Below are 24,675 nucleotides of genomic sequence, written 5' to 3'. Positions count from 1 at the left end.
TATAAACAAGGATGAGAATTTTAAAATTGAGGCATTGCTTATAACCAGGAGTCAATTTAAGTCAGTAAGCACAAGGGTTATGGATGACTGGATTTGATGGAAGTTAGGACAAGGGCAACAAAGATTTTGATAACTTAAAGTTTACAGAGGGTGGAACCTGGGAGGCTAGCAAGGAGTGCAACAGAATATTCAGGTGTGGACGTATCATTTTACATGTGTACTTACCAAGTACTTTTCCCCACCAGACTGGCTGTTGAGATCGGCATACTATAAGATAATAGACAGGCACACCAGACAGGGTTAAGGCACAGCCAATCCCTGTGTTGATAGGGTCAGAGTAAAGGGACGTGATGACAATAAACAGGCACATTACAGTAAAGATTCCAGGAATGATAATTGGAACCTAAGGAGATAAGAACATTTGCGATTAGCTCACGTCCCAGTTATTTTTAACTTTAAATATGTAAAAAAAATGCTCCTGCTGTGATTGTGTAACACATTGTAATTAGTTCATTTTTTTTAATAACGCAAGCCTTATCTTGCAAGATCTGAAAGATTGAGACTATGATTGCCATGTCATGGATACACAGTGCTTGAGGGAAGGAGGATATTGACCTGCTACAATTTTGTGAAACTAATTCAGTCTTTGAAGAATGTGCTTGGGGATCCTGATGGGCAGTGCCATTTGATGGCACAGGGAAACTGCTCGATAGCAACATTTAAAGGCCACTGCTTGGCTGTAAGGTGAAATGACATTTTGTAGCATTCAAATTGTACCTCAGATGGTTTTATCCACTTTAATGATTCTGAGGAATGTGGTGAAACTTCTCCTGTTTGACGATGAAGCTTTATATGGCTTGCTGCAGGTGGTCAGTTCAGCAATGGAGTGTACTGCTGTTTGGAGAGGATCGCCATCCTCCTCTGAAAATATAGTATTTAGACTGATTACATGGAAGTGACTGAATGAGTACATGCGAGGTTCCAAGTTTGCAGAATCTGGGAACAAAGTGTTCAGAAGGAGCCTGGAGTTTGGGAGGGAGTTTGTCCTGTTTGAAGTGGATTTCTAGTTGAGTGAGAGTTTTGCTTATTGCTCTATATTCATCTGGGTAAGGGCTTATTAATTTTACATGGCAGTTCCAGTTTCCGCTTTCAGAGAGAAGGTATGAGTGCAAAGGAGGATATTCTACCTGTGGTACAGTGTGGATGGTGGATGGTATTTCATCATAAAGAGTCTGACAACACCAGGTTTTAGTCCAACTGATTTATTTGATAATATACTCACAAGCTTTTGGGTTAGCCCCTTCGTCAGGTAAATGGAGAGTTCTGGCCTCAGACAGAGCATATAAAGCACAGGCAGTTTAGAGATTACTGATTAGAATGCAAATCTTTACACCTAACCTGCTGTTCAAGTCCTGAAGTGGCTGACAATGTGTGTGGAAGGAGCACTGATCACAGGTTAAAGAGATGTGTATTGTCTCCAGACAGTACAGTAATACAGTACAGTACACACATTGTCAGCCACTTCAGGACTTGAACAGCAGGTTAGGTGTAAAGATTCGCATTCTAACCAGTAATCTCTAAACTGTCTGTGCTTTATATGCTCTGTCTGAGGCCAGAACTCTCCATTCACCTGACGAAGGGGCTAACCCGAAAGCTTGTGAGTTTGCTATCAAATAAATCAGTTGGACTAAAACCTGGTGTTGTCAGACATTTTACTGTGTTTACCCCAGTCCAACGCCGGCATATCCACATCATAGTATTTCATCACCAGAGGATCCAGTGAGGGACATTCTGGGGAAGTGCCGGATGATTGGAAAACGGCTAATGTTACGCCGTTGTTTAAGAAGGGTGCCAGGCAAAAGGCGGGGAATTATAGGCCGGTTAGTTTAACGTCTGTGGTAGGTAAGATGTTAGAATCTGTCATTAAGGAGGAAATTGCGAGGCATCTTGAAGGGAATTGCTTGATAGAGCAGACGCAGCACGGTTTCATTAAAGGGAAGTCGTGTCTGACAAATTTACTGGAGTTCTATGAGGATGTGTCTAGGGCGGTGGATAGAGGAGAGCCGGTGGATGTGGTCTTTCTGGATTTTCAGAAGGCGTTTGACAAAGTATCTCACAAGAGGTTATTGCAGAAGGTCGAGGGACATGGAGTTGGGGGTAGGGTGTTAGCGTGGATAGAGGACTGGTTGTCAAATAGGAGGCAGAGAGTGGGGGTCAACGGGTGCTATTCGGATTGGCGTATGGTGACTAGTGGAGTGCCCCAGGGCTCGGTGCTGGGGCCTCAGCTTTTTACCATTTATATAGATGATCTGGAGGAGGGAACCGAGTGCAGGGTGTCGAAATTTGCTGATGACACCAAGATTGGGGGAACGGCAAATTGTGCGGAGGGTGTGGAGAGTCTGCAGAAGGATCTAGATAGGCTGGGTGAATGGGCCAGGAAATGGCAAATGGAATTTAATGTTGGCAAGTGTGAGGTGGTCCACTTTGGTAGGAAGAATGGTAGGAAGGACTATTACTTACGGGGCGAAAAACTGCAGCAGGCGACGGTGCAGAGGGACCTCGGGGTCCTTGTGCATGAGTCGCAAAAACCCAGCTTGCAGGTGCAGCAGGTGGTCAGGAAGGCGAATGGGATGCTGGCCTTCATAGCGAGGGGGATTGAATATAAAAGTAGGGAGGTCTTGCTGCAGCTGTATAGGGCATTGGTGAGGCCGCAGCTGGAGTACTATGTGCAGTTTTGGGCGCCGCACCTGCGCAAAGATATTTTGGCCTTGGAGGGAGTGCAGAGGAGGTTTACTAGGCTGATACTGGAGTTGAGGGGATTGAGCTATGAGGAGAGGCTGAATAAACTGGGCTTGTACTCATTAGAGTTTAGAAGAATGAGGGGAGATCTCATTGCGACGTATAAGATGATGAATGGGATGGATAGGATAGAGGTGGAGAGACTCTTCCCACTCAAAAAAGACAGTAGGACTAGGGGGCACAGCCTCAAGATAAAAGGGGGGTGGTTTAGAACGGAGTTGAGGAGGAACTTCTTCACTCAAAGGGTGGTGAATCTCTGGAATTCTCTGCCCGTTGAAGTGGTGGAGGCTGCCTCGCTAAATATTTTTAAGACGCGGGTTGATGGGTTTTTGGTAAGAGAGGGGATTAAGGGTTATGGGGAGAGGGCGGGAAAGTGGAACTGAGCAGCGACAGATCAGCCATGATCTTATTGAATGGCGGGGCAGGCTCGAAGGGCCAGATGGCCTACTCCTGCTCCTATTTCTTATGTTCTTATGTTCTAGAAATGGCCCAAAGGTCAGAAACCAAGATCCACTAAGACCTTGGTGGAGATCAAGGCGTTCAACAGGCAGGTTACTGGGACAGAATAGAGGACATGTTCCTATACCTTTTAGACAAGGTAAGATTGAATCAAGTACTGGAGCTGGCAGTGGCTTAGTACCTTAATACTAAGCTGCTTTTCGCTTAATGAATAACCTATAATACTGTACCTTGAACGGACGGTGTATATCTGGCTGTTTGTATCGATGTCAGATGAGTCCAAAGGTTACAAGCCCCATAAACAGCCATCGCGGAAAGCTGTTTAAATTCAGCAAACCATATAGATCACCAATGAAAATCATCAAAATGATCAGGGGATACTGAGGAAGACATAGAGATGGTTTTAATTACACTGGAGGAAGTGCACTAAATACTTGAATACAAACAGCTGGACAAATCAGGCCTGTGTGCCTATCAGCAGCAAATGTGCGAGAGAAACAGTCTATGATTGGAGGAACAGCAATACTGGTGGGAGCAAATGTGCTCTAGAACAAGACTACTGATGACCGTGAAATCATTGTCGATTGTTGTAAAAACCCATCTGGCTTACCAATATCTTTCAGGGAAGGAAAGCTGCCATCGTTACCTGGCCTACATGTGACCTCAGTCCCACAGCAATATGGTTAACTCTTCACTGCCCTCTGAAATGGCCTAGTAAGCAACTCAGTTCAAGGGAAATTAGAGATGGGCAACAAATGCTGCCTTTGCCAATGATGTCCACATCTCATGAAAGAATAAGGAAAAAGTTGCACACCATTCAGATTTGGAAATAAGTTGCCATTGCTTCAATATCACTGGGTCAATGTCCTGGAATGCCCTCTCTAACAGCACTATGGGTGTTCCTACACCACATGGAATCCAGAAGGCAGCTACCTTCACCTTCTTAAGGGCAGTTGGGGATGGGCAATAATTGTTGACCTAGCCAGCAAAGCCCACATTCCATTAATGAATGAAAAAAACTGCAAACATTGAAAAAATCTAGAGGATAGCATACACTTGGGATTAGATTCGATTGGATAGTTAAGAGGGTGGTTTCTGAAGAATAATTAATAACTCGAAGAAAATTACATCAGGGTAATAGTTGGCTACGTGTGCTTATCTCCAGAGATGATTAATGAGATAACATGTCTTCTGCATTAACCTCAAGGTGCTAAAGCCTGCAGCAATGGTAAACTTCTATTTTTAAATGAGGCAGACTGTTACATCCTCGACTAGAGAAACTATGATTTTTAAGTGAAAATGACAATGCCTTAGTGTCAAATGAGAAAGGTGATTGCCCTCAAAAAATGCAATCAAGAAATGAAGTGACTCATTAAAAATTATATGACATTGTTCATGAAACTGACTGCACTCAATGGCATCATGTGAAAATCATGAATATCAGTTGGGGAAATTTTTAAATAAGTGCTTGGGGTAAGCTTCTTGCTGTTTTCTTGCCTTTGACTGCTTTTCCCAGTGGCGTATTGCATTCGCAGATGGCAACTTGACTGGCAGGAAGCCAATGGGTGCCTATATAGCATTAATTAACTGGTACTCCACTCTGGCAATCCAAGTCTACCTGTTGGGTATGGGCCCCCAATTGTGCCTGTCGCTCACTTCCCCTCTCTGTATGAGAGTTCAGTGGGAGGCCTGAGCAATATGAAAGGCAGGGTTATATTTAAATCTGCATATTGGTTTCATTTACCATTCTCCTGCAGAGATATCCAGCTGTTAGAATCTAACTACCAGTTCCAGCAGACCTCTATCTTGTGGTATCCTTATCTGAGCAGCCCATACCATTCTTAGTGAAGTTGCTTACCACCCTTCCCTTTGCCTATTCTGATTGGTTTCTTGCTAACCCTATTTGGACTGTGCTCTTCTCAATTGGCCATCTCTGGGAAGGTCATGGCTGATGTCCCACCCTTCACTGTTCAGGGTTCCCAACTTGGAATGTAACCCAGCAAGGAAATTTGGTCATTTTTGCCCTCAAAATGATTGTATTCTTCACATATTATCTGCATGTAACAGCAGACAATATGATCCCAGTGCACTGGTTACAGGATGACAGTGTTTAGGTTTTGTGTGTGTTTATACTGAACTGAGATGTCCTTGTGCTATAATCTACTGTCAGTACAGTTGAATAGTCGCACTCTCAGTGCTTAGTGCATGACATACTTGGAGCAGAACAGATCTAGGGGCAAGCAAAAGTGCAGATCTCCTGGTCACACTTAAAGCTGGATCCATTAGCCCTTCTGCATGGATTCTAATGTTTATGATGTACAAAGCAGAACATCAAAGAAAATCCTCAAACAGACATGTGGATACGAAGGAGGGAATGGGTCACAAACACTGGAGGAAATGCAGGGAATACTTTAGTTGCAATCACAATGGGGGTGGGAAGAATGGTATTCTTCCTGATATGCACAAAGTGTTGGGAAACCTTTCTTCAATACAAGATCAGTAACCAACAATCAGAAGCTTCATGGAGAATTATGAGACATTGAGGACAGTGTAGCTTTCCCTTGCATGAAATTGAAAACCCAGCACAGAGCAATACAGAGGACCAATATTCAATTTAAGAAGTATGTTGTCTAACAAGAGCAAAAAGCAGCTGTTGGACTACAGAAAGCTGTTCAGAATAGAATCATAGAGCTCTAAAATGCAAATTTGGCCCATCAAGTCTGCACTGACACACTACCACCTATGCCCTATCTCCATAACCCCATGCACTTACACTAGCTAGTCCCCCGACATTAAGTGGCAATTTAGCATGGCCAATTAACTTAACCTGCACATCTTCAGACTGTGGGAGGAAGCCAGAGCACCCAGAGGAAACCCATGCAGACACGTGGAGAATGTGCAAACTCCACACACAGTGACCCAAGCTAGGAATCAAACCCAGGTCCTGGCACTGTGAGGCAGCAGCGCTAAACGCTGTGTTGCCCAATACTCAAAGACAATTCCAGTTTTCTGACCTGCAGTACTTTGAAAGTTGTAACTGGTAAACAGAATATTATTGGTTGAATGATACTTTGTTTGACACACGGCTGGAGTCAAAGCACTGCTTGGGAAGTTACAAAGCCAGCTTGATAAGAACATAAGAACATAAGAAATAGGAGCAGGAGTAGGCCATCTAGCCCTTCGAGCCTGCCCTGCCATTCAATAAGATCATGGCTGATCTGTCGTGGCTCAGTTCCATTTTCCCGCCCTCTCCCCATAACCCTTAATCCCCTCTCTTATCAAAAACCCATCAACCCGCGTCTTAAAAATATTTAGCGAGGCAGCCTCCACCACTTCAACGGGCAGAGAATTCCAGAGATTCACCACCCTTTGAGTGAAGAAGTTCCTCCTCAACTCCGTTCTAAACCACCCCCCCTTTATCTTGAGGCTGTGCCCCCTAGTCCTACTGTCTTTTTTGAGTGGGAAGAGTCTCTCCACCTCTATCCTATCCATCCCATTCATCATCTTATACGTCTCAATGAGATCTCCCCTCATTCTTCTAAACTCTAACGAGTACAAGCCTAGTTTATTCAGCCTCTCCTCATAGCTCAATCCCCTCAACTCCGGTATCAGCCTAGTAAACCTCCTCTGCACTCCCTCCAGGGCCAAAATATCCTTGCGTAAGTACGGCGACCAAAACTGCACACAGTACTCCAGCTGCGGCCTCACCAATGCCCTATACAGCTGCAGCAAGACCTCCCTACTTTTATATTCAATCCCCCTCGCTATGAAGGCCAGCATCCCATTCGCCTTCCTGACCACCTGCTGCACCTGCAAGCTGGGTTTTTGCGACTCATGCACAAGGACCCCAAGGTCCCTCTGCACCGTCGCCTGCTGCAGTCTTTCGCCACGTAAGTAATAGTCCTTCCTACCATTCTTCCTACCAAAGTGGACCACCTCGCACTTGCCAACATTAAATTCCATTTGCCATTTCCTGGCCCATTCGCCCAGCCTATCTAGATCCTTCTGCAGACTCTCCACACCCTCCGCACAATTTGCCTTTCCCCCAATCTTGGTGTCATCAGCAAATTTCGACACCCTGCACTCGGTTCCCTCCTCCAGATCATCTATATAAATGGTAAATAGCTGAGGCCCCAGCACCGACCCCTGGGGCACCCCACTAGTCACCAACCGCCAATCCGAACAGCATCCATTGACCCCCGCTCTCTGCCTCCTATTTGACAACCAATCCTCTATCCACGCTAACACCCTACCCCCAACTCCATGTCCCCTGACCTTCTGCAATAACCTCTTGTGAGGTACCTTGTCAAACGCCTTCTGAAAATCCAGAAAGACCACATCCACCGGCTCTCCTCTATCCACTGCCCTAGACACATCCTCATAGAACTCCAGTAAATTTGTCAGACACGACTTCCCTTTAATGAAACCGTGTTGCGTCTGCCCTATCAAGCAATTCCCTTCAGGATGCCTCGCAATTTCCTCCTTAATGACGGATTCTAACATTTTACCTACCACAGACGTTAAACTAACCGGCCTATAATTCCCCGCCTTTTGCCTGGCACCCTTCTTAAACAACGGCGTAACATTAGCCGTTTTCCAATCTTCCGGCACTTCCCCGGAATCCAGCGACGTCTGGAAAATAACCACCAAGGCATCCACTATAACCTCCGCCATTTCTTTCAGAACCCTCGGATGCCTTCCATCTGGTCCTGGCGACTTGTCCACAATCAGCCCCTCCAGTCTGTCGAGCACCACCTCTCTAGTAACAGTAATGTCATTAAGACCCTCCAGTCCTACCACCTTTCCATCGCTAACACCCGGCAAATTATTCACGTCCTCCTCCGTGAAGACAGAAACAAAAAAGTTATTCAAGACCTTAGCCATATCCCCATCCCCTACCACTAGGTCCCCTTTCTCATCCTCTAAAGGACCAACGTTCACCCTAGCCAGCCTCTTCCTTTTTATATATTTATAAAAACTCTTGCTATCCTTTTTTATATTAAGTGCTAGCCCAGCTTCATAGCTTCTCCTACCCTCCTTTATCAACTTCTTTGTCAATCTTTGTTGACATTTAAACCTTTCCCAATCCTCTTCTCGCCCACTGCTCTTAGCTACTCTAAATTCCTCCGCTTTTAATTTAACACTTTCCTTCACCTCCTTCGTAATCCACGGCTTATTACCTCTCCTCCTACAGTCCTTTTTGACCATCGGAATAAATTTCTGCTGAGCACCAAGAAAGATCTCCTTAAAGATCCTCCACTGCTCCTCAGCAGACCTACCTTCCAACGCGCTCCCCCAGTCCACATTCGCCAATTCTTCTCTCATCCTACCATACTCCCCTCTATTCAAACAAAGGACGCGTGTCCGGGAACCCACTTTCTCCTCCTCCATCTGCAACAGAAACTCCACCATGCAATGATCACTCTCTCCAAGAGGATCCTTCACCGCAAGGTCCCTAATTCTACCCGCCTCATTACATAGCACCAGATCCAAGATAGCTCGCTCCCTCGTCGGCTCCAACACACACTGTTCAAGGAAATTATCCCGGCAGCATTCCAAGAACTCCTCCTCGAGCCCACCTCGTCCAACATGGGTCGACCAATCAATATGCAGATTGAAATCTCCCATAACTACTGCCGTCCCATTCCTGCACGCCGCACTTATTTGCGCGTTAACAGCCCGCCCCACCTCCAGATCATTATTCGGGGGCCTATAGACGACACCCACCAGCGTCTTCCTCCCTTTGCTGTTCCTAATCTCCACCCACAACGATTCCACTTTCTGCTCTTTGGCTCCGATATCATCCCTTGCTACCACCTTGATACTATCCTTAATCAGCAGAGCTACGCCACCCTCTCTTTCCTCCTGCCTATCCTTCCTAAACACTTGATAGCCCTGTACATTCATCTCCCAGTCCCTGTCACCTTGCAGCCACGTCTCTGTAATGGCCACCAGATCGTATCCATTTGTGTCGATCTGCGCCACCAGCTCATCCACTTTATTCCGAATGCTTCGTGCATTCAGATAAATCTGTACTCACCATTAAAAGTACAGCTGGAAGAGGAGTATGGTGTTGAATGTGGATCATGGAGAAGAGAGTTGGCCATTGATTTTCCCTTGAAGCCACAAAGAATACCCTAAGACAGAGAATAGCAATTATCATCTAGCAAATAGACTTTGTCTGCAGCCTATCTCTGACAGGATCATGTCCTGATTTTTACAGCACTCACTGGATGAAAGAGATTGTTACTTTTATGCATTTAGCTGATATTTCACTATTCTTAGTGTCAATTAACTGTCTCAATGTGAGCTCTTGCTCCTGACAAACTGGAGAGTGAGTTTATATGCCTGCAATCCAGTAACGTGAGAAAGTGTTGTTGCTGTAATTATCTCACTGAATTGACACAAATCCTCTTGTATTATCCTCGTTTGTGGATAATGGAATAAACATGTATCCTATGAATCAGGTTTAAGTTAAAACAATGGCATAAACCCAATAGTCATGATGTGGATATGCCGGCGTTGGACTGGGGTAAACACAGTAAAAAGTCTGACAACGTCAGGTTTTAGTCCAACTGATTTATTTGATAGTAAACTCACAAGCTTTCGGGTTAGCCCCTTCGTCAGGTGAATGGAGAGTTCTGGCCTCAGACAGAGCATATAAAGCACAGACAGTTACATAGTGAATGGGGAGGAAGGGAATGGAGAGGAAGGGAATGGAGAGTAATATGGCTCCTCGGGCCATATGATTCACATTGAATGTATATATGTATCACAATTGAATTGAAGCACCTCAGAGTCCAACTTGCTCTAAGTGGACAACTTAAATGTCTTTGCACCATTTGCATTAACCATTTTGAATGTCTGTAATGTTTCTTTGACTGGAATGGAGCACCTCAGACAGCAACATGATATATATTGAAAACCTGAACATCTTTGCACTTGGTGAGATGGCCATTTGGAAATTATTGTAATCTTCTTTCAGATATTTTATGAATAAAGTGTATTTTTCAAAAATAAAACAATCTGAGACAGCTTCATTCAGGGTGTTCAGCTGGAAGCTTTCTCTCTAATAATTAATTCCCATTTTGTCTTAAATTCACCTTACAACCTGCTTCTGGGTTTGTTGCATTGCTCACTGAGAGCCATTCTGTTCCATTGGGGCTTTAAGAAATATTTGGACACATGTCCAATGCACAAGTGGAACTTAGAATCAGTGCAACTTTGCTGTCATTGTTGAAAGACTAAAGAAATTGACATCTCTTCTCAATGAAGCTCTAAAGAACTTAGGTGACTGCAGGACCAGGTATGAAAGTTACATTCAACTATAATGATGGGCCCCCTTCTTTGTAGACTTTGAATATTAACAAGAATTCTGTCACATAATGTAGAACCAGCCTCACATCCATTGATTCTGTCTACACTTCCTGCTGCCTCAGCAAAGCAGCCAGCATAATTAAGGACCCCACGCACCCCAGACATTCTCTTTTCCACCTTCTTCCTTTGGGAAAAAGATACAAAAGTCTAAGGTCACAACCGACTCAAGAACAGCTTCTTCCCTAATGCCGTCAGACTTCTGAATGACTTACCTTGCATTAAGTTGATCTTTCTCCACATTCTAGATGTGACTGTAACACTACATTCTGCACTTTCTAGTTTTCTTCTCTATGAATGGTATGTTTTGTGCGTACACCGTGCAAGAAACAATACTTTTCAGTGTATGTTAATATGTGTGACAATAATAAATCAAATTAAAACCAAAAATTTGAAGCTCAATTTCAATTAATAATATATCCAATAATATCATAGAGTAGGCAGTGTTATTTGGTAACAGACTGGCTCAAATTAACCTCTTTCAGATGCTAAATTACTTACTCATATTTCCAGAGATATTTGGCTGCAGTTATACAAGCTGTGATATATAGTTGTTGCAGATTGATCTGAGTCTGCTTGTAAAAGAGAGTGTTGATGCCTTGTCAGAGTCCTTCTCCCCTCAGTAGTTAATCTTTAATGTTAGAGGGGAGAAAGGTGGAGGTATAAGGTTTCCTAACTGTAAAAATAGTCCTTATGTAATTTGTGAGAGATTAAATTGATGACTTGGACTTTCAAAATTCACCTATGGACTGAGCTGAAATGCTACTGCATTCTTGGAGATGGTCTTAGGGTAGATTTTGTGCATGTGGGAATTGCATCTGGAGTTAAAAGCAAATTACTGCGGATGCTAGAATTTGAAACCAAAAGAGAAAATGCTGGAACATCTCAGCAGGCCTGGCAGCATCTGTAAGGAAAGAAAAGAGCTGACGTTTCGAGTCCAGACAACCCTTTTGTCAAAGCTAAAAGGCATAGATATTTATACTGCAGGCTGTGGGAATGAAAGATGAGTCATAGCCACAGAATCCAGGAGAAAAGACTGCTAATAGCTGGAATTATTCTGCTTTTGTATCAATGTGCGCATGAAACCACTTTATATTAATTTAAAAGTGTAGTATAAGAGTGTTTGGCAGAGTAATAGTAGTGTCCATGTAGACAGTCACATGGTAGTAGACCAATTACAATGGAAGAATCTGATAGGAGCCAGCATGGAGACAACATCCGTGCAGTATTATACTTTGGAGATGTATATAGTTATGAATTGTTGATAAACACATGGTGGAATTATCCCACCCCACCGCCATGGGAATCGTAGTGGGCGGGACATGAACCATGCGAAGGTCTGTTGACCTTGGATGGGATTTTCCAGTCTTGGGATAAGAATGGATGGACAATCGCAGTAAGGACTCTTACAACACCAGATTAAAGTCCAACCGGTTTACTCGTCACAAAAGCCACAAATATTTGGAGCGCTGGCTACCCCTTTGTCAGGTGAGTAGGAGTTCTGGCTTTTGCTACTAAATAAACCTGTTGAATTTTAATGTGGTGTTGTAAGATTTCTTACTGTCTTTACCCCAGTCCAACACCGGCATCTCCACATCAAGGAAAGTCCCATCCATAATGTTCAACCAAATAAGTCTCCTGACCTCTCTGTGAAACACCAAACAACTCTTACAGCAGAGTGCAGTGTAATTGTTTCTTTATACCATTTTATCTGCCTCTAAATGTATTTATCTATTTTTGAAAGAGGAAGAATTTCTCCCTTAAACCAACTAGCAAACTGAGAAAGGGTGAAAATCTGAACGTTAGTATAATTAAACAACCTGCTGCAGTGTTTTAATTTCTGGTTTAAAGGAAGCACTTTATTATGTTAGAGTTATCACCAAGTCTCACAGATATCCTCAATATTACCTGGAAACAGCAAATAATCCTCCCGTTATTGCTCCAAGACATGACAGCGCAACAAGAATTTGAATCACTGAGGAGAAGCCTTTCAGCGTCCGATCTCCAAAAGTCTAATTCAAACAAAAAGCTCAGAATTATTATTTGGAAACAGTTTCCCTTTCATAGCATTTCACTGAAATGTTGACCAATTGGCTCACTGGTGCAGTATGTTTATGAACAAATTGAGAAATGGAACAAGTGCCTGAACCATGCAGAACATTTTCTTTCTTAAGACTAAAGTGTGGGAACAAAGACCTTCTCATATGCCTCATCCAGCTTATTGCAAACAAAAGTTAGGATTAATTTAGAATTTAGAGGGGTTTCAGAAGGGAATTCTAAAGCATAGTTCTGAGGCATCTGAAAATTCTTCCATTAACATGAGAAAGGGGGGTCAGATTATACAAAAAATCACATTCAGAGGATCAAACGCTGTGTTGGAGGATATAATGATAGAGGAGGTTACAGCGTTTGGTTGAGACAGTGCAGTGAAGGAAAATATTGCCTTTTTCAATTCATGTCATATTTATGTTTTAATGTTCTTCGTCGACTATTTGTCTTTTTAGAGAGATGGGAGCTAGAAATTCTTGACCTTTCTGCAAACTGCCATTGTAACAATGGGAATGCAACAAAGAGCTTCATATAAAATTAGCCTGAAATGTCAGGTCCTATCTTTGATCCAGAGTTTCTTCTGATGATGTTGAGGGAGTCAAAGGTGAAGGAGGAGGCTGGACAGTTTCGGGACTTCCTCGGTGGTAAGTTCCTGTGGCCCTGGCCTCTGAGGCCTGATGGAGTATTGGCAGCTAGTACTCCAGCTAAAACCAAGCCAATCAGGCCACCAAATGGCAGATGTGGCTAAGTTGTCCAGGTTATATCCCTGTTCTGAAGCTCAGGATAAGCAGACTCCTTATGGAAAGGTTAGCAGAATGAGGGAAAACAGCCATGTTTGGACATCTACCTAACAAGGGGATGCTTATTTCTCTCCCTGGTAATCACATATTCAAATACTCTCAGTTCAAAGTTCAGAATAAGAATTTAACAGGAGGAAACTAATATAGGAGAAAAATAGATTATAGTGAGTTTTCTTAGTTACCTACCACAGCAACTGCACCAGATGCTAACACCTCGTCTGCTGTCAATACAGTGTAGTAAGCCACATTTACAAGCAGGTAGAGTATCGTTACAATGATCAGAGAGGAGATAATTGCAAGAGGAATATTTCTGCAAAACACAATGAGTAACCAGAGACTGTTCAATACAATAAACTTGCTTAAAGTTCATTTGAAATGAAAAGTAATGATGCTGCTTATGCTTGATGTTGTGAGTGTAGTGCCATGTGGAGAGAGTAAGTATTCACACAATAATTCAGGAGGTTGATGGAATATTCACCAATGAGGGGCATCATCCCCTGCCACGCACAAATAATGGGTCAACCCCCCCCCAACCCCCACACCATACAGGCGTATGGGTGACTACAGCCTCCACTCAGCCTTTCACTCTGTGGCCTCCACAACTTCAACCGTCCATTCAGTCCCCCTCCTCACTTAGCACCGCAATCATTCCTTCTTCCCCTATTGAGGCCCTCTCAGGCCCCCTCATCCCCCCAACCCCACTCAGATATCCCCACTCAGACATCCCCATTCAGCCCCACACTCACCACCCCTCCATTCCCATTCAGACTCCTTTCAGCCCCTCCAACCCTCAATTAGGCCAAGCACCTTGGCAGTACCAACGGTGCACTGCCCCCTCACACTGTAGCACTGGTGCTTTGGGAATAAATGATTTGCAAAAGAGAAAGTAAAACCACTTAACCACCTTTGAAGAAACCACAGCTGTCGTTCAGGCTTAGAGTCTGTGGGCTTGATTTTACCATCAAGTTGCACCTGATTTCGGGTGCGAAAACTTGGTAAAGTCGGGCGTGAGGCTAGTAGCATGATTTGCGCCCACCTCTGTGCCGGTTTCCCCTTTACCAAGGCCTGAAAATGGATGTGATTGGGACTGCACCCATTATGCATTTGAATGCATATAACTTGATTTAATGGGCTGCACACCCAACTTGACTGGCACTTCCCCCTTTACCATTTCGTTTGCCAATCCCAAATTGGCACGAAGTAGACATGGTCCATAAAAGTCTGATTCAGTGCTCCATCAGTGAGGGTTAGTGAGGAGTACATGTGTCCGATGGCTCTCTGCTCTTCATGCGTGTCCTTTCATTTCGATGCTGGTGTAGAGTGCAAGACATCCATTGTAACGAGGAGTGCTCCTAGTTCAACTGCTCCACGTGTGCTGAGTTTCTGCAGGAACTCCGTAGTGTCATGACTGAAACTGGGGGTTCTTTGTACAATGGGTTTCAGGATGCCCTCAATGTAGCTGGAGAGTACTCTACACCAGCATCCCCCACGACGACAGCATTGCTGCAACTGCCTAGTACTGAACGTGGACAACTGCCAATCTCCAGATGCAATTTTACAATTCATCCACTTCATCCTGGACCACAATGTCTTCACCTTTGACAACCAGTTCTTTATCCAAATGCACGGAACAGCCAGGGGGATCAAATTCACACTTCAATATGCCAACATCTTCATGCACAGGTTCGAACAAGACCTCTTCACCGCAAAGGACCTTCAACCGACGGTATACACTAGCTACATCGATGACATATTTTTCCTTTGGACTCATGGTGAACAATCATTGAAAGAACTATATGATGACATCAACAAGTTCTATCTCACCATCAGACTCATCATGGGCTACTCTCCAGAATCGGTTGCATTCTTGGAAACACGCACCTCCATCAAGGATGGTCACCTCAGCACCTCACTGTACCGCAAAAGCCCATGGATAACCTCACAATGGGTTGTTAGCACTGAGTGGAAGGCAAGTGAGCACTTGCAGGTGTGTTGATGGGGGAAAGCAGGGGTGGGAGGGTGGTGGATCAGTGCCTTAATTACTGGGGACAGGGGAGAGAAGGGAGGTGCCACACAGCCATTGGAGTCCAGACGAGATGGGGGCCTTGTGCAGGAGATGACAAGGTGGGAGTGGGGGGGACCACTCTGCCTGATATCTGGAGGGTGGAGGGGGAGAGGATTGATTTCTCTGCCTGAGATCAGTGCGGGGGGAAGGGGGGGGTCTACTGCCACTCTGCTTGAGATCAGTTAAGGGGAAGGAGGGAGTCTACTGCCGCTCTGCCTGAGATCAGAGGGGGGAAGGTCGGCATGGCGGTGGGGTAGATAATGTGGTCAATAATGCTATGGGGGTAGATAATGTGGTCAGTAAAGTTATGGGGGTGGGGCAATGTCTGTGGGGGCCAGGGGGAGGCATTATCCAGCTGGAAGGGATGTGACAGGGGAGCTTTATTCTATCATTTTTTGTCTGTGCATGCGCACTTGGAGGAGCCGATCGAAGCTGCAGGGTTTCGGGCCACAGACTTGTGCAGCACGATTCAGAATTGCTGATATTTTTTCAGCAGAGTGCACGTGGGGGCACCTGAGAACGGGTCTAAAAGTCAAATTTGAAACACCCGCAGTTTCAAGTCCGTCCAGCACTTAGAACCAAAATGCTAAAATAGGACCCAATATAAACATTGCAGTTAGGAACAATGGAGGTACTTGAAATGCATTCTTGTGAAGGGACACAGATGACTGGAAGAAATCCATCAAGTTGTCAATGGAAGCCTATTTCAAAGCATTGTACCATGAAATTCACAAAGATCAAAGGTTGCAATGGAATTGAGAGGGTTTCAAATATTTCAGCATGCTAGAAAGGCTCAGAGACTTCAAATAAAAGCTGTGTGAATACATTGTCTTGACCTCAGATGGTGGGGTAAGAAAGCCTGCCATCCAAAATATCCTGGCCCCTTTTCTATGGTAGATCTGTGACTCCAACCAGTGGAGTTTTCTCCCTGCTTCCCATTGTCTTCAGTTCTGCTGGAGCTCCTGGAAACCACACTCAGTCAAATGCTGCCTTCACTCTCACCTCACATTAATTTCTCTGTACCAATGTAGTAGCTGTACTAAAACAACTTAGCTAGGATCATGACTAGCCCTGCATCAAAGTCTTCAGTGTTGCTGGGATGTTATCAGGGCCCACAGTCACTCTATCCACAGCAAGCTCCCACAGACAACAAAATATGAAATTTAATAAATTTGTTTTTAATTACGGTTAATTGATAGTAAATGTTAGCCAAGATACTGGGAGAAATCCTTAGCTCCTCTTTCAATAATGCCACGCTGTCTTCTGTATTCATCTAAATAGGCAGGCCAAACCCCAGCTTAATGCTTCTTTTCTGAAACACAATAGGCAGGATTTTACTGTCTTGTTCGAGCAAGACCAGGAATTCCCACTCAAGGTCAATGGACATTTCCATTGTTGGCCCCTCACCTGATCTGAATCCATGGTAGGCGAGGTGGTAGAGTTCCGGCAAATGGCTTTAAATGCTAGAGATTAAATGCTGGAGTGTGTTTTAAACCCATGGTCATCTGATGGAAGAATTATAGAACTTAATATTTACTTGTTAGTTTTGATACAATTGTAATACATACCTTTCTGGGTTAATTACCTCCTCTCTGACAAAGTTCATATAAAACCTAAAAGAAGAAATTCAGAATTTAAAGAAGGCTTAGCATGCAATGATTACACCTTGCTATTCACAGTTTAGTCCTCTTCATCTCTTGACATACAGCATAACACACATCAATAGCATATTTTTTACTGAGTTAATATGCATCACTCACATGATCTGTTCATACACATTATACTTGTGTACACATACTATATGTACCACTTTCAACTGGTAGCATACATAGATGATTATAGTTCAGGCTTGTCTCTACCAGATTTGAATTGTTTATGTGGCTTGACGATTCTTTCTGTAAGCACAATGAATAGATAGGTTTTTGACCAATAAGGGAATTAAGGGTTATGGGGAGCGGGCTGATAAGTGGAACTGAATCCACTATCAGATCAGCCATGATCTTATTGAATGGTGGATCAGGCTCGAGGGGCTAGATGGCCTACTCCTGCTCCTATTTTTTATGTTCTTATAAATTGAGCTTGATTCCGAGCCATGTATAGGTTAGTATGGTGCAAATTACCACCATTGTTGTAAACAGTTTCCTAAAGAATGTATGGGATGTCCAGGATGATAGAAAATATTGCACTATTAGCCAGTTTTATTAGGATAAACAGTCATTCTGAGACCAATGTGCCCTTCTCAGAAAGTTGTGTATCATCACTTGGAGTCATGGGGCTGAATTTATTATGGTCCTGTAGTCAGGCTTCTAAACTTCAGGAAAAATACATTAGTTTGCCACTTAAGAGCCTAGTAGGCCCAAGGGCAAATTAAAGTCGATATAGACAATGTCTTGTGACAAAACTGTGCCTTTTTGTGTTTGTTTCCTCTAAGGCACAATTTTATACTTCAACCCTGATTATGGTACCAATTGTCTGACAACCAGCAGCCCACTTGCTGATTCTGCATAAGGTTAATTGCTCCCAATTATTGGAGTATTTGTTTTAATCTGGACTAATGCACTTATTGTTATTCTTAGAGTTGTTTCCTGGGGGTTCAGAGTAGGGTTTAATTAGTTTGATTGGCAAGAAAGTCATGTAGGTGGAGCTAAGCTTGCGGGGAGAAAAAAGCAGTTAGTTGTTGTTTGAATTTGAAAAGAAACAGTAGTTTTTCTCCCCTCATCCTTTCTGGAAATTGAAGTCTGGGGAACTGCTAGAACCTAGGTGTCTCTCCAGAAGTCTGCAAAAAAACAAGGACATATTTTCTCTTTCTCTCTCTGGAGTTATATTGTTGGAAGACAGATTTTTCCTCTAGAGATTGTTATTTGAGAACCAAAAGATGGGTATCTCTCTACATCTCTATCCAGAGAGGTTAAAAGGCTAGAGGACTGAAAATTCACATAAGTCTATTCTGAAGAGGAATTTAAGTCAATGGGGATATTGCTTAAATTGAAACTAATAGAATTGGCCAGCAGTTGAGCATTATACCTTGTCATGTTTAAGTATTACTATTGACCTACTCAGAAGCTTTTATTAAAACAAACTTTAACAACACAGTTAAAATATAACAAGAATTAACATAACTTTTACCAATTGAATCTCACCTGGAGTGGATCAACTTATGTTCACACTAATCAAAAATAATTGGGGTCTCAGTTAACTTCATAGTATACCTTGGAGTTTCTCATCTGGCCCCGCACACCATTTACCTTCATTTGTTATTTAATCAAAAAATTGAATTCATTTAATGAAACATAATTTACCTTTCACAAATCCATGTTAGTTCTCCTGAATTAATTTAAAATTCTCCAAGTGTGTATTAACTTTTGCTTTTTATTGTTTGTAAAACCTTACCCATCACTGATCCTAAATTTACCAGCTTGTAGTTACTGGGAATATACTTATACCTTTCTTAAGAACATAAGAAATAGGAACAGGAGAAGATCAAATAACTCATCACACCCGCTCCACCATTCAATATGATGATGATTGATTTCAGGCTCAGCTCCATTCTCTCACTTATTTCCCATATCCCTTAATTCTCTGTGAGAATAAACATCTGTCTATACCAGCCTTATGGGTGCACTCATAATCACAGAGGGTAGAAAATTCCAAAGATCCACAACTCTGAAGAGATTCTGCTAATCTTAATTCTAAATGATCAATCCCTTATCCTGAAACTGTACTGTATAGTTATAGATTTCTTAGCCAGCAGGAACAACCTCTCAGCATCTATCTTGTTAAGCTCCTTCATAATTTTGCATATTTCAATCAGATCACTTCTGATTCTTCTAAACTGAACCTTTGTTGTACTGCCTCCAATGTAAGTATATCCAACCTTATGGCCTCACCAAAGCAAGACTTCTTTATTCCTGTAATCCAATCCTCTTGCAATTGAGGCCATTACATTTGCATTTAATCCAATCCCCTGGCACATATGACCCTTTGGCTCAAGAAAGCAAATGGGATTGTGCCTATGCCTAGCAAAGGTGGAAGATTATGGCAAGTTCTTTCACTATCTCAGCTGCCTTAGCAACCTAGGATGCAAGCCTTCCCAATCAGTCAACTTATCTATTCTCAGCATAGCCAACCTTTCCAGTACATCTTGCCCATCAATTTCCATTCCATTCATTCCCTTTGCCATCTCCGCTTCTACCAATATTTTATCAACATCTCTTCCTTAATAAACGTCAACACAAAGTACTCATTAAGTATTAGTCTTGACCTGCTCCTCAAAGCATATATCATCTTCTTTATCCCTAATTTGCCCACCCTATTCCTTACTATTTACTTACCAGAGAAGCCAATGGCCTAATGATATTATAGCTAGACTATTAATCCAGAAACTCAGCTAATGTTCTGGGGACCTGAGTTCAAATCCTGCCAAGGCAGATGTGGAATTTGAATTCAATAAAAAATATCTAGAATTACTGATCACTGTAAAAACAATTTTTGATTGTTGGAAAACCCATCTGATTCATTAATGCCCTTTAGGGAAGAAAATTGGAAGTCGTTACCTGGTTTGGCCTACATGTAACTCCAGGGCCATGTGGTTGACTCTCAACTGCCCTCAGGCAACTAGGGATGGGCAATAAATGTTGGCCAGCCAACGATGCCCATGTCCCACAGATGAATTTAAGACAGCAATTTATTTTGGGAATTTGTGGAAATCATCACAGGCAGGATGGACAATTTTACAGACCATTAAAAAGGCCGTTGAATGTGGGCAGGAATTTCGGGTCCCGGTTGGGTGGGACCAAAAGATCCTGCATGTAACTTTTGTATACCTCTGTGAGCTCCATGCAAATCTGCTGTTCTTTATGCACCTCACTGTTTGAGTGCCCATAGAATACCTCCAGGATTGTGAACGTGCCCTTTTTACTTTTCAACTCTAGCCAAATAGATTCTGTGTTTGTAACCTCAAAGACATCCTTCCTTCCCAACATTTCAACATCTTCCCTAGTCAGTATTGCAATCCCACCTTCCTTTTATTCTTCTTGATCTTTTCTGAACCATTTGTATCTGTGAATATTAGGAGTCCAGTCCTTATGTGTTTCCATTATTGTCATGACATCATATTCTCACATGATTATTTGCACTTGTAACTTACCAATCTATTGGCCACACTTTGTGTACTTACAAATCTTTGTTCTAAACTTGTGTTTTTTAAATTTCTTGTGATTGTTATTTCTTCACGAGTACTATCCAACACTCTCATTCCTTTATGTACTTTATTCCGCTTTTCTACTTCTGTATGCTGTTACCTACCCCTCTATCAATTTATTTTAAATCCTACCAATTCACACTACTGGACCTTCCCATGAGAACACTGTTCCAGTCCTGTTGTAGTATAAGCCATCCGTTTTGAACATTTGACTCCTGGTCCAGAATTAGCCCCAGTGACCCAAGAATCTGAAGGTCTCCCTCCTGCATCATGCCTCAAGTCACACATTGATCTTCATGTCTTCACAGAGAATATAGAGCCAACAGACACTGGTCAGGAGCTGGAAACTTTACATATTACATAGTACACTAGCCTTTTATCTTTCAGAATGTGATTGAATCTTGTAGATTGGAGGCAGTGTTTATTACTATATAATATGTGGACAAGTTAATAATAGTCATCATTGTTCACCAGATAGAATATGGTGAAGACATATCCTAGAGAGCAATGGTGTCCAAATTCATAAATACACTAGCGGTATAAAATTAATCAACAGGATATTCTTGAATTCTTTAAGTATAATTTTATATAACAAAAAAATTAAGCACTTGCTAGCTGGAGATCACTTCAAATTTTTTCTTCTTGTAGGATCTTAAAAATCTGTTTCGGTTTTCTCTTAATGAGTGACTAAAACGTTCCAAGAATTTTTGGTACTTCCATTGAAACCAAATCAGTCATGAACTCTGCTTTTACTGTGAATAAATTATGTCCAGTTGCTCAGTCAAACTGCCTCAATTCATCTGGACTTGATCCAAATCATGCATTCAAAGCTGATGGGTTTTGTGCTGAGCTATTGCAGTCCCAATTCAAATGGTGCACACATTGGTAAAAAGCATGAAAGACTTCATTTATACAAAACCTTTCATGACCTCAAGGTGTCCCAAAGCACTTTACAGCCAGTAAACTACTTTGACCTGCAGTCACTGCTGTAGGGAAGCCAATTAGTGCACAGCAAGTTCCTGCAAACAGCAATGTGAAAATGAATAAAGAATTTGTTTTTGTGATGTTGATCAATGTTGGTCAGGACATCAAGAATTCTGTTCTTCAAGATAGTGCTTGGAAATCTATTATGTCTATTTGAGACAATCTGAGAGTGTGGTATGTGAGACTCAATTAATGGCACAGAATTTAACTTAAAGCTTGTTGGAAATGGAGCAGGTGAGAAGTTTTAAATATCAAAAATCTACTTACTGCCTGTAGTGTTCAATTGTTCTTTTTTTTTGATTGTGAGTCTGTTTACTACTGATGCATACTGTGTGTAGACGGATCTATTCAGCTTAGTAAGGCAATAGTCACATGATCCCCATATCTCCACCAGGCCTTTATTGCCTAGAATTTGGCTGGGTTGCAAAACATCCTACTGTGTTTGATTAGATAAGCCTGCGTATGGACTCAGAGAAAGTGAACAAACAGTAGAAAGAGCCGGATGTCTGTGTTGTAGCATGGAGGAGATATTTTAAAACACTGTCAATAAAATTTGCTGCACACATAGAAGCGAGGCTCATCCCAGCATAGATCTGAGGTATAAAACGTACAATAAAAAGGTAATGAGGATGATGGAGAAAAGTTTAAATCTACCAATTTCTGAAGCTTTACATTCTTTGCCAGGATATCCGGCCATGCCTGCTGTGGGATCGATGGACTTCAGGGTTCAGGGCCCATTGCTCACTATAGGGAGTTGGACAGTCCAAATGCAGCAGCAAGTCTATTAGAAAGTGATACCTGTACATTGTTTCAGAGCAGAGAGCCAGTGAATATTCAAGCAATTCACAGAAGATTCATCTATGTTTGATATAGCTGTAAGTGCTTTTGAAAAATACTTCTGGCCAAAGAAAGTTGTGATCATATATATTCCACCAGAGATTCCAGAGAAATGGTGAGCCCATTAAACAATACATGGCAGCATGATCCCACCAATGTCAATCTTATATTATTAAAACTCTTTTAACAGTAATGCAAGAGCCATCCCCGTGGCTTACACATGCATGTCAATACCTAGGGACCTGCAGAATACAGGTCTGGGTTGAAATAACAGAAACTGCTCACGTCCCACTGGGTAAACCTTCAGGTTTCCCAGCAACAAGGGTGCATTCCATGAGAAAATCCTTGAAAAACATTGAGCCTTGAACATCCTGCTGCCAGCCAATGGCAAGCCACATCTACCGCCACAAAACACACATAATAATTCTACTGGTCCCCCTTTTTCCACACAGATTGTTACATCCTCAAAGAACTCAAATTAATTTGTCAAACATGTTTTGTTTCACTCCCCCTGATTGTATTATAATTTACTAAATATCCTGCCATTACCTCATTAAGAATGGGTTCTAGGATATTCCCGATGACGGATGCTGGGCTAACTGGCCTATCGTTTCTGGATTTCCGGCTCCCTCCTTTCATAAACAGAGGTATCATATTTGCAGTTTTCCAGTCTGCTGGGACATTTCCAGAAGGTAGGAATTTTTTGAAGATTATGGGCATCTTAGTCACACAGTGGTTAGCACTATTGCCTCACAATTCCAGGGGCCTGGATTCAATTTTGGCCTTGGGTGACTGTCTGTATGAAGTTTGCACATTTTCCCCATATCTGCATGGGTTTCCTTTGGATGCTCCAGTTTCCTACCATAGTCAAAAGATGTGTAGATTAGGGGAATTGGCCTTGCTAAATTGCCCCTTAGTTACCAAAGATGTGTAGGGTAGGGGCATTAATCATGGGAAATGTATGGGGTTACAGAGATAAGGCATGGGAGAGGGCCTGGATAAGATACTCTGTCAGAGAGTCAGTGCAGACTTGATGGGCTGAATGGCCTTTTCTATACTATAAGGATTCTATGATTATTTATATAGATGATCTGGAGGAGGGAACCGAGTGTATGGTGTCGAAATTTGCTGATGACACCAAGATTGGTGGAACGGCAAATTGTGCGGAGGGTGTGGAGAGTCTACAGAAGGATCTAGATAGGCTGGGCGAATGGGCCAGGAAATGGCAAATGGAATTTAATGTTGGCAAGTGCGAGGTGGTCCACTTTGGTAGGAATAATGGTAGGAAGGATTATTACTTACGTGGCGAAAAACTGCAGCAGGCGACGGTGCAGAGGGACCTCGGAGTCCTTGTGCATGAGTCGCAAAAACCCAGCTTGCAGGTGCAGCAGGTGGTCAGGAAGGCAAATGGGATGCTGGCCTTCATAGCGAGGGGGATTGAATATAAAAGTAGGGAGGTCTTGCTGCAGCTGTATAGGGCATTGGTGAGGCCACAGCTGGAGTACTATGTGCAGTTTTGGGCGCCGTACTTACGCAAGGATATTTTGGCCTTGGAGGGAGTGCAGAGGAGGTTTACTAGGCTGATGCCGGAGTTGAGGGGGTTGAGCTATGAGGAGAGGCTGAATAAACTAGGCTTGTACTCGTTAGAGTTTAGAAGAATGAGGGGAGATCTCATTGAGACGTATAAGATGATGAATGGGATGGATAGGATAGAGGTGGAGAGACTCTTCCCGCTCAGAAAGGACAGTAGGACTAGGGGGCACAGCCTCAAGATAAAGGGGGGGCAGTTTAGAACGGAGTTGAGGAAGAATTTCTTCACTCAAAGGGTGGTGAATCTCTGGAATTCTCTGCCCGTTGAAGTGGTGGAGGCTACCTCACTAAATATTTTTAAGACGCGGGTTGATGGGTTTTTGCTAAGAGAGGGGATTAAGGGTTATGGGGAGAGGGCGGGAATGTGGAACTGAGCAGCGACAGATCAGCCATGGTCTTATTGAATGGTGGGGTAGGCTCGAAGGGCTGGATGGCCTACTCCTGCTCCTATTTCTTCTGTTCTTATTACAACCAATGTATCAAATATTTCTGCAGCCACTTATTTTATAATCTGAGGA

At 42.8% G+C, this 24,675-nt stretch overlaps 2 protein-coding genes across 2 annotated transcripts in view; one reads left to right on the top strand and one right to left on the bottom strand.

The window, feature by feature from the left end:
- Nucleotides 1-287: 287 nt before the first annotated feature.
- Nucleotides 288-24,675, bottom strand: part of LOC145344099 (cystine/glutamate transporter-like) — a 39,464-nt gene continuing 15,076 nt past the window's right edge. The window contains exons 6-11 of the mRNA XM_080190930.1: nucleotides 17,115-17,159; nucleotides 13,668-13,791; nucleotides 12,541-12,644; nucleotides 9,299-9,395; nucleotides 3,489-3,638; nucleotides 288-403 (exon numbers count right to left, since the gene is read on the bottom strand). Coding sequence (XP_080047056.1) covers nucleotides 3,528-3,638; nucleotides 9,299-9,395; nucleotides 12,541-12,644; nucleotides 13,668-13,791; nucleotides 17,115-17,159 — 481 coding nt within the window. The 3' untranslated portion in view covers nucleotides 288-403; nucleotides 3,489-3,527. The remainder of the gene's footprint in view (nucleotides 404-3,488; nucleotides 3,639-9,298; nucleotides 9,396-12,540; nucleotides 12,645-13,667; nucleotides 13,792-17,114; nucleotides 17,160-24,675) is intronic.
- ttc38 (tetratricopeptide repeat domain 38) overlaps nucleotides 3,286-24,675 on the top strand; it is a 100,530-nt gene continuing 79,140 nt past the window's right edge. Inside the window, exon 1 of the mRNA XM_080190929.1 lies at nucleotides 3,286-3,397. Within this exon, the coding sequence (XP_080047055.1) occupies nucleotides 3,374-3,397 (24 nt within the window). The 5' untranslated portion in view covers nucleotides 3,286-3,373. The remainder of the gene's footprint in view (nucleotides 3,398-24,675) is intronic.

This window comes from Carcharhinus amblyrhynchos, chromosome 6 (assembly GCF_965287045.1).
Source record: "Carcharhinus amblyrhynchos chromosome 6, sCarAmb.v2.hapA, whole genome shotgun sequence".
Taxonomy (NCBI): domain Eukaryota; kingdom Metazoa; phylum Chordata; class Chondrichthyes; order Carcharhiniformes; family Carcharhinidae; genus Carcharhinus; species Carcharhinus amblyrhynchos.
The sequence above is the reverse complement of the archived record's forward strand: the minus strand, read 5'-3'. Positions and strand labels throughout refer to the sequence as shown.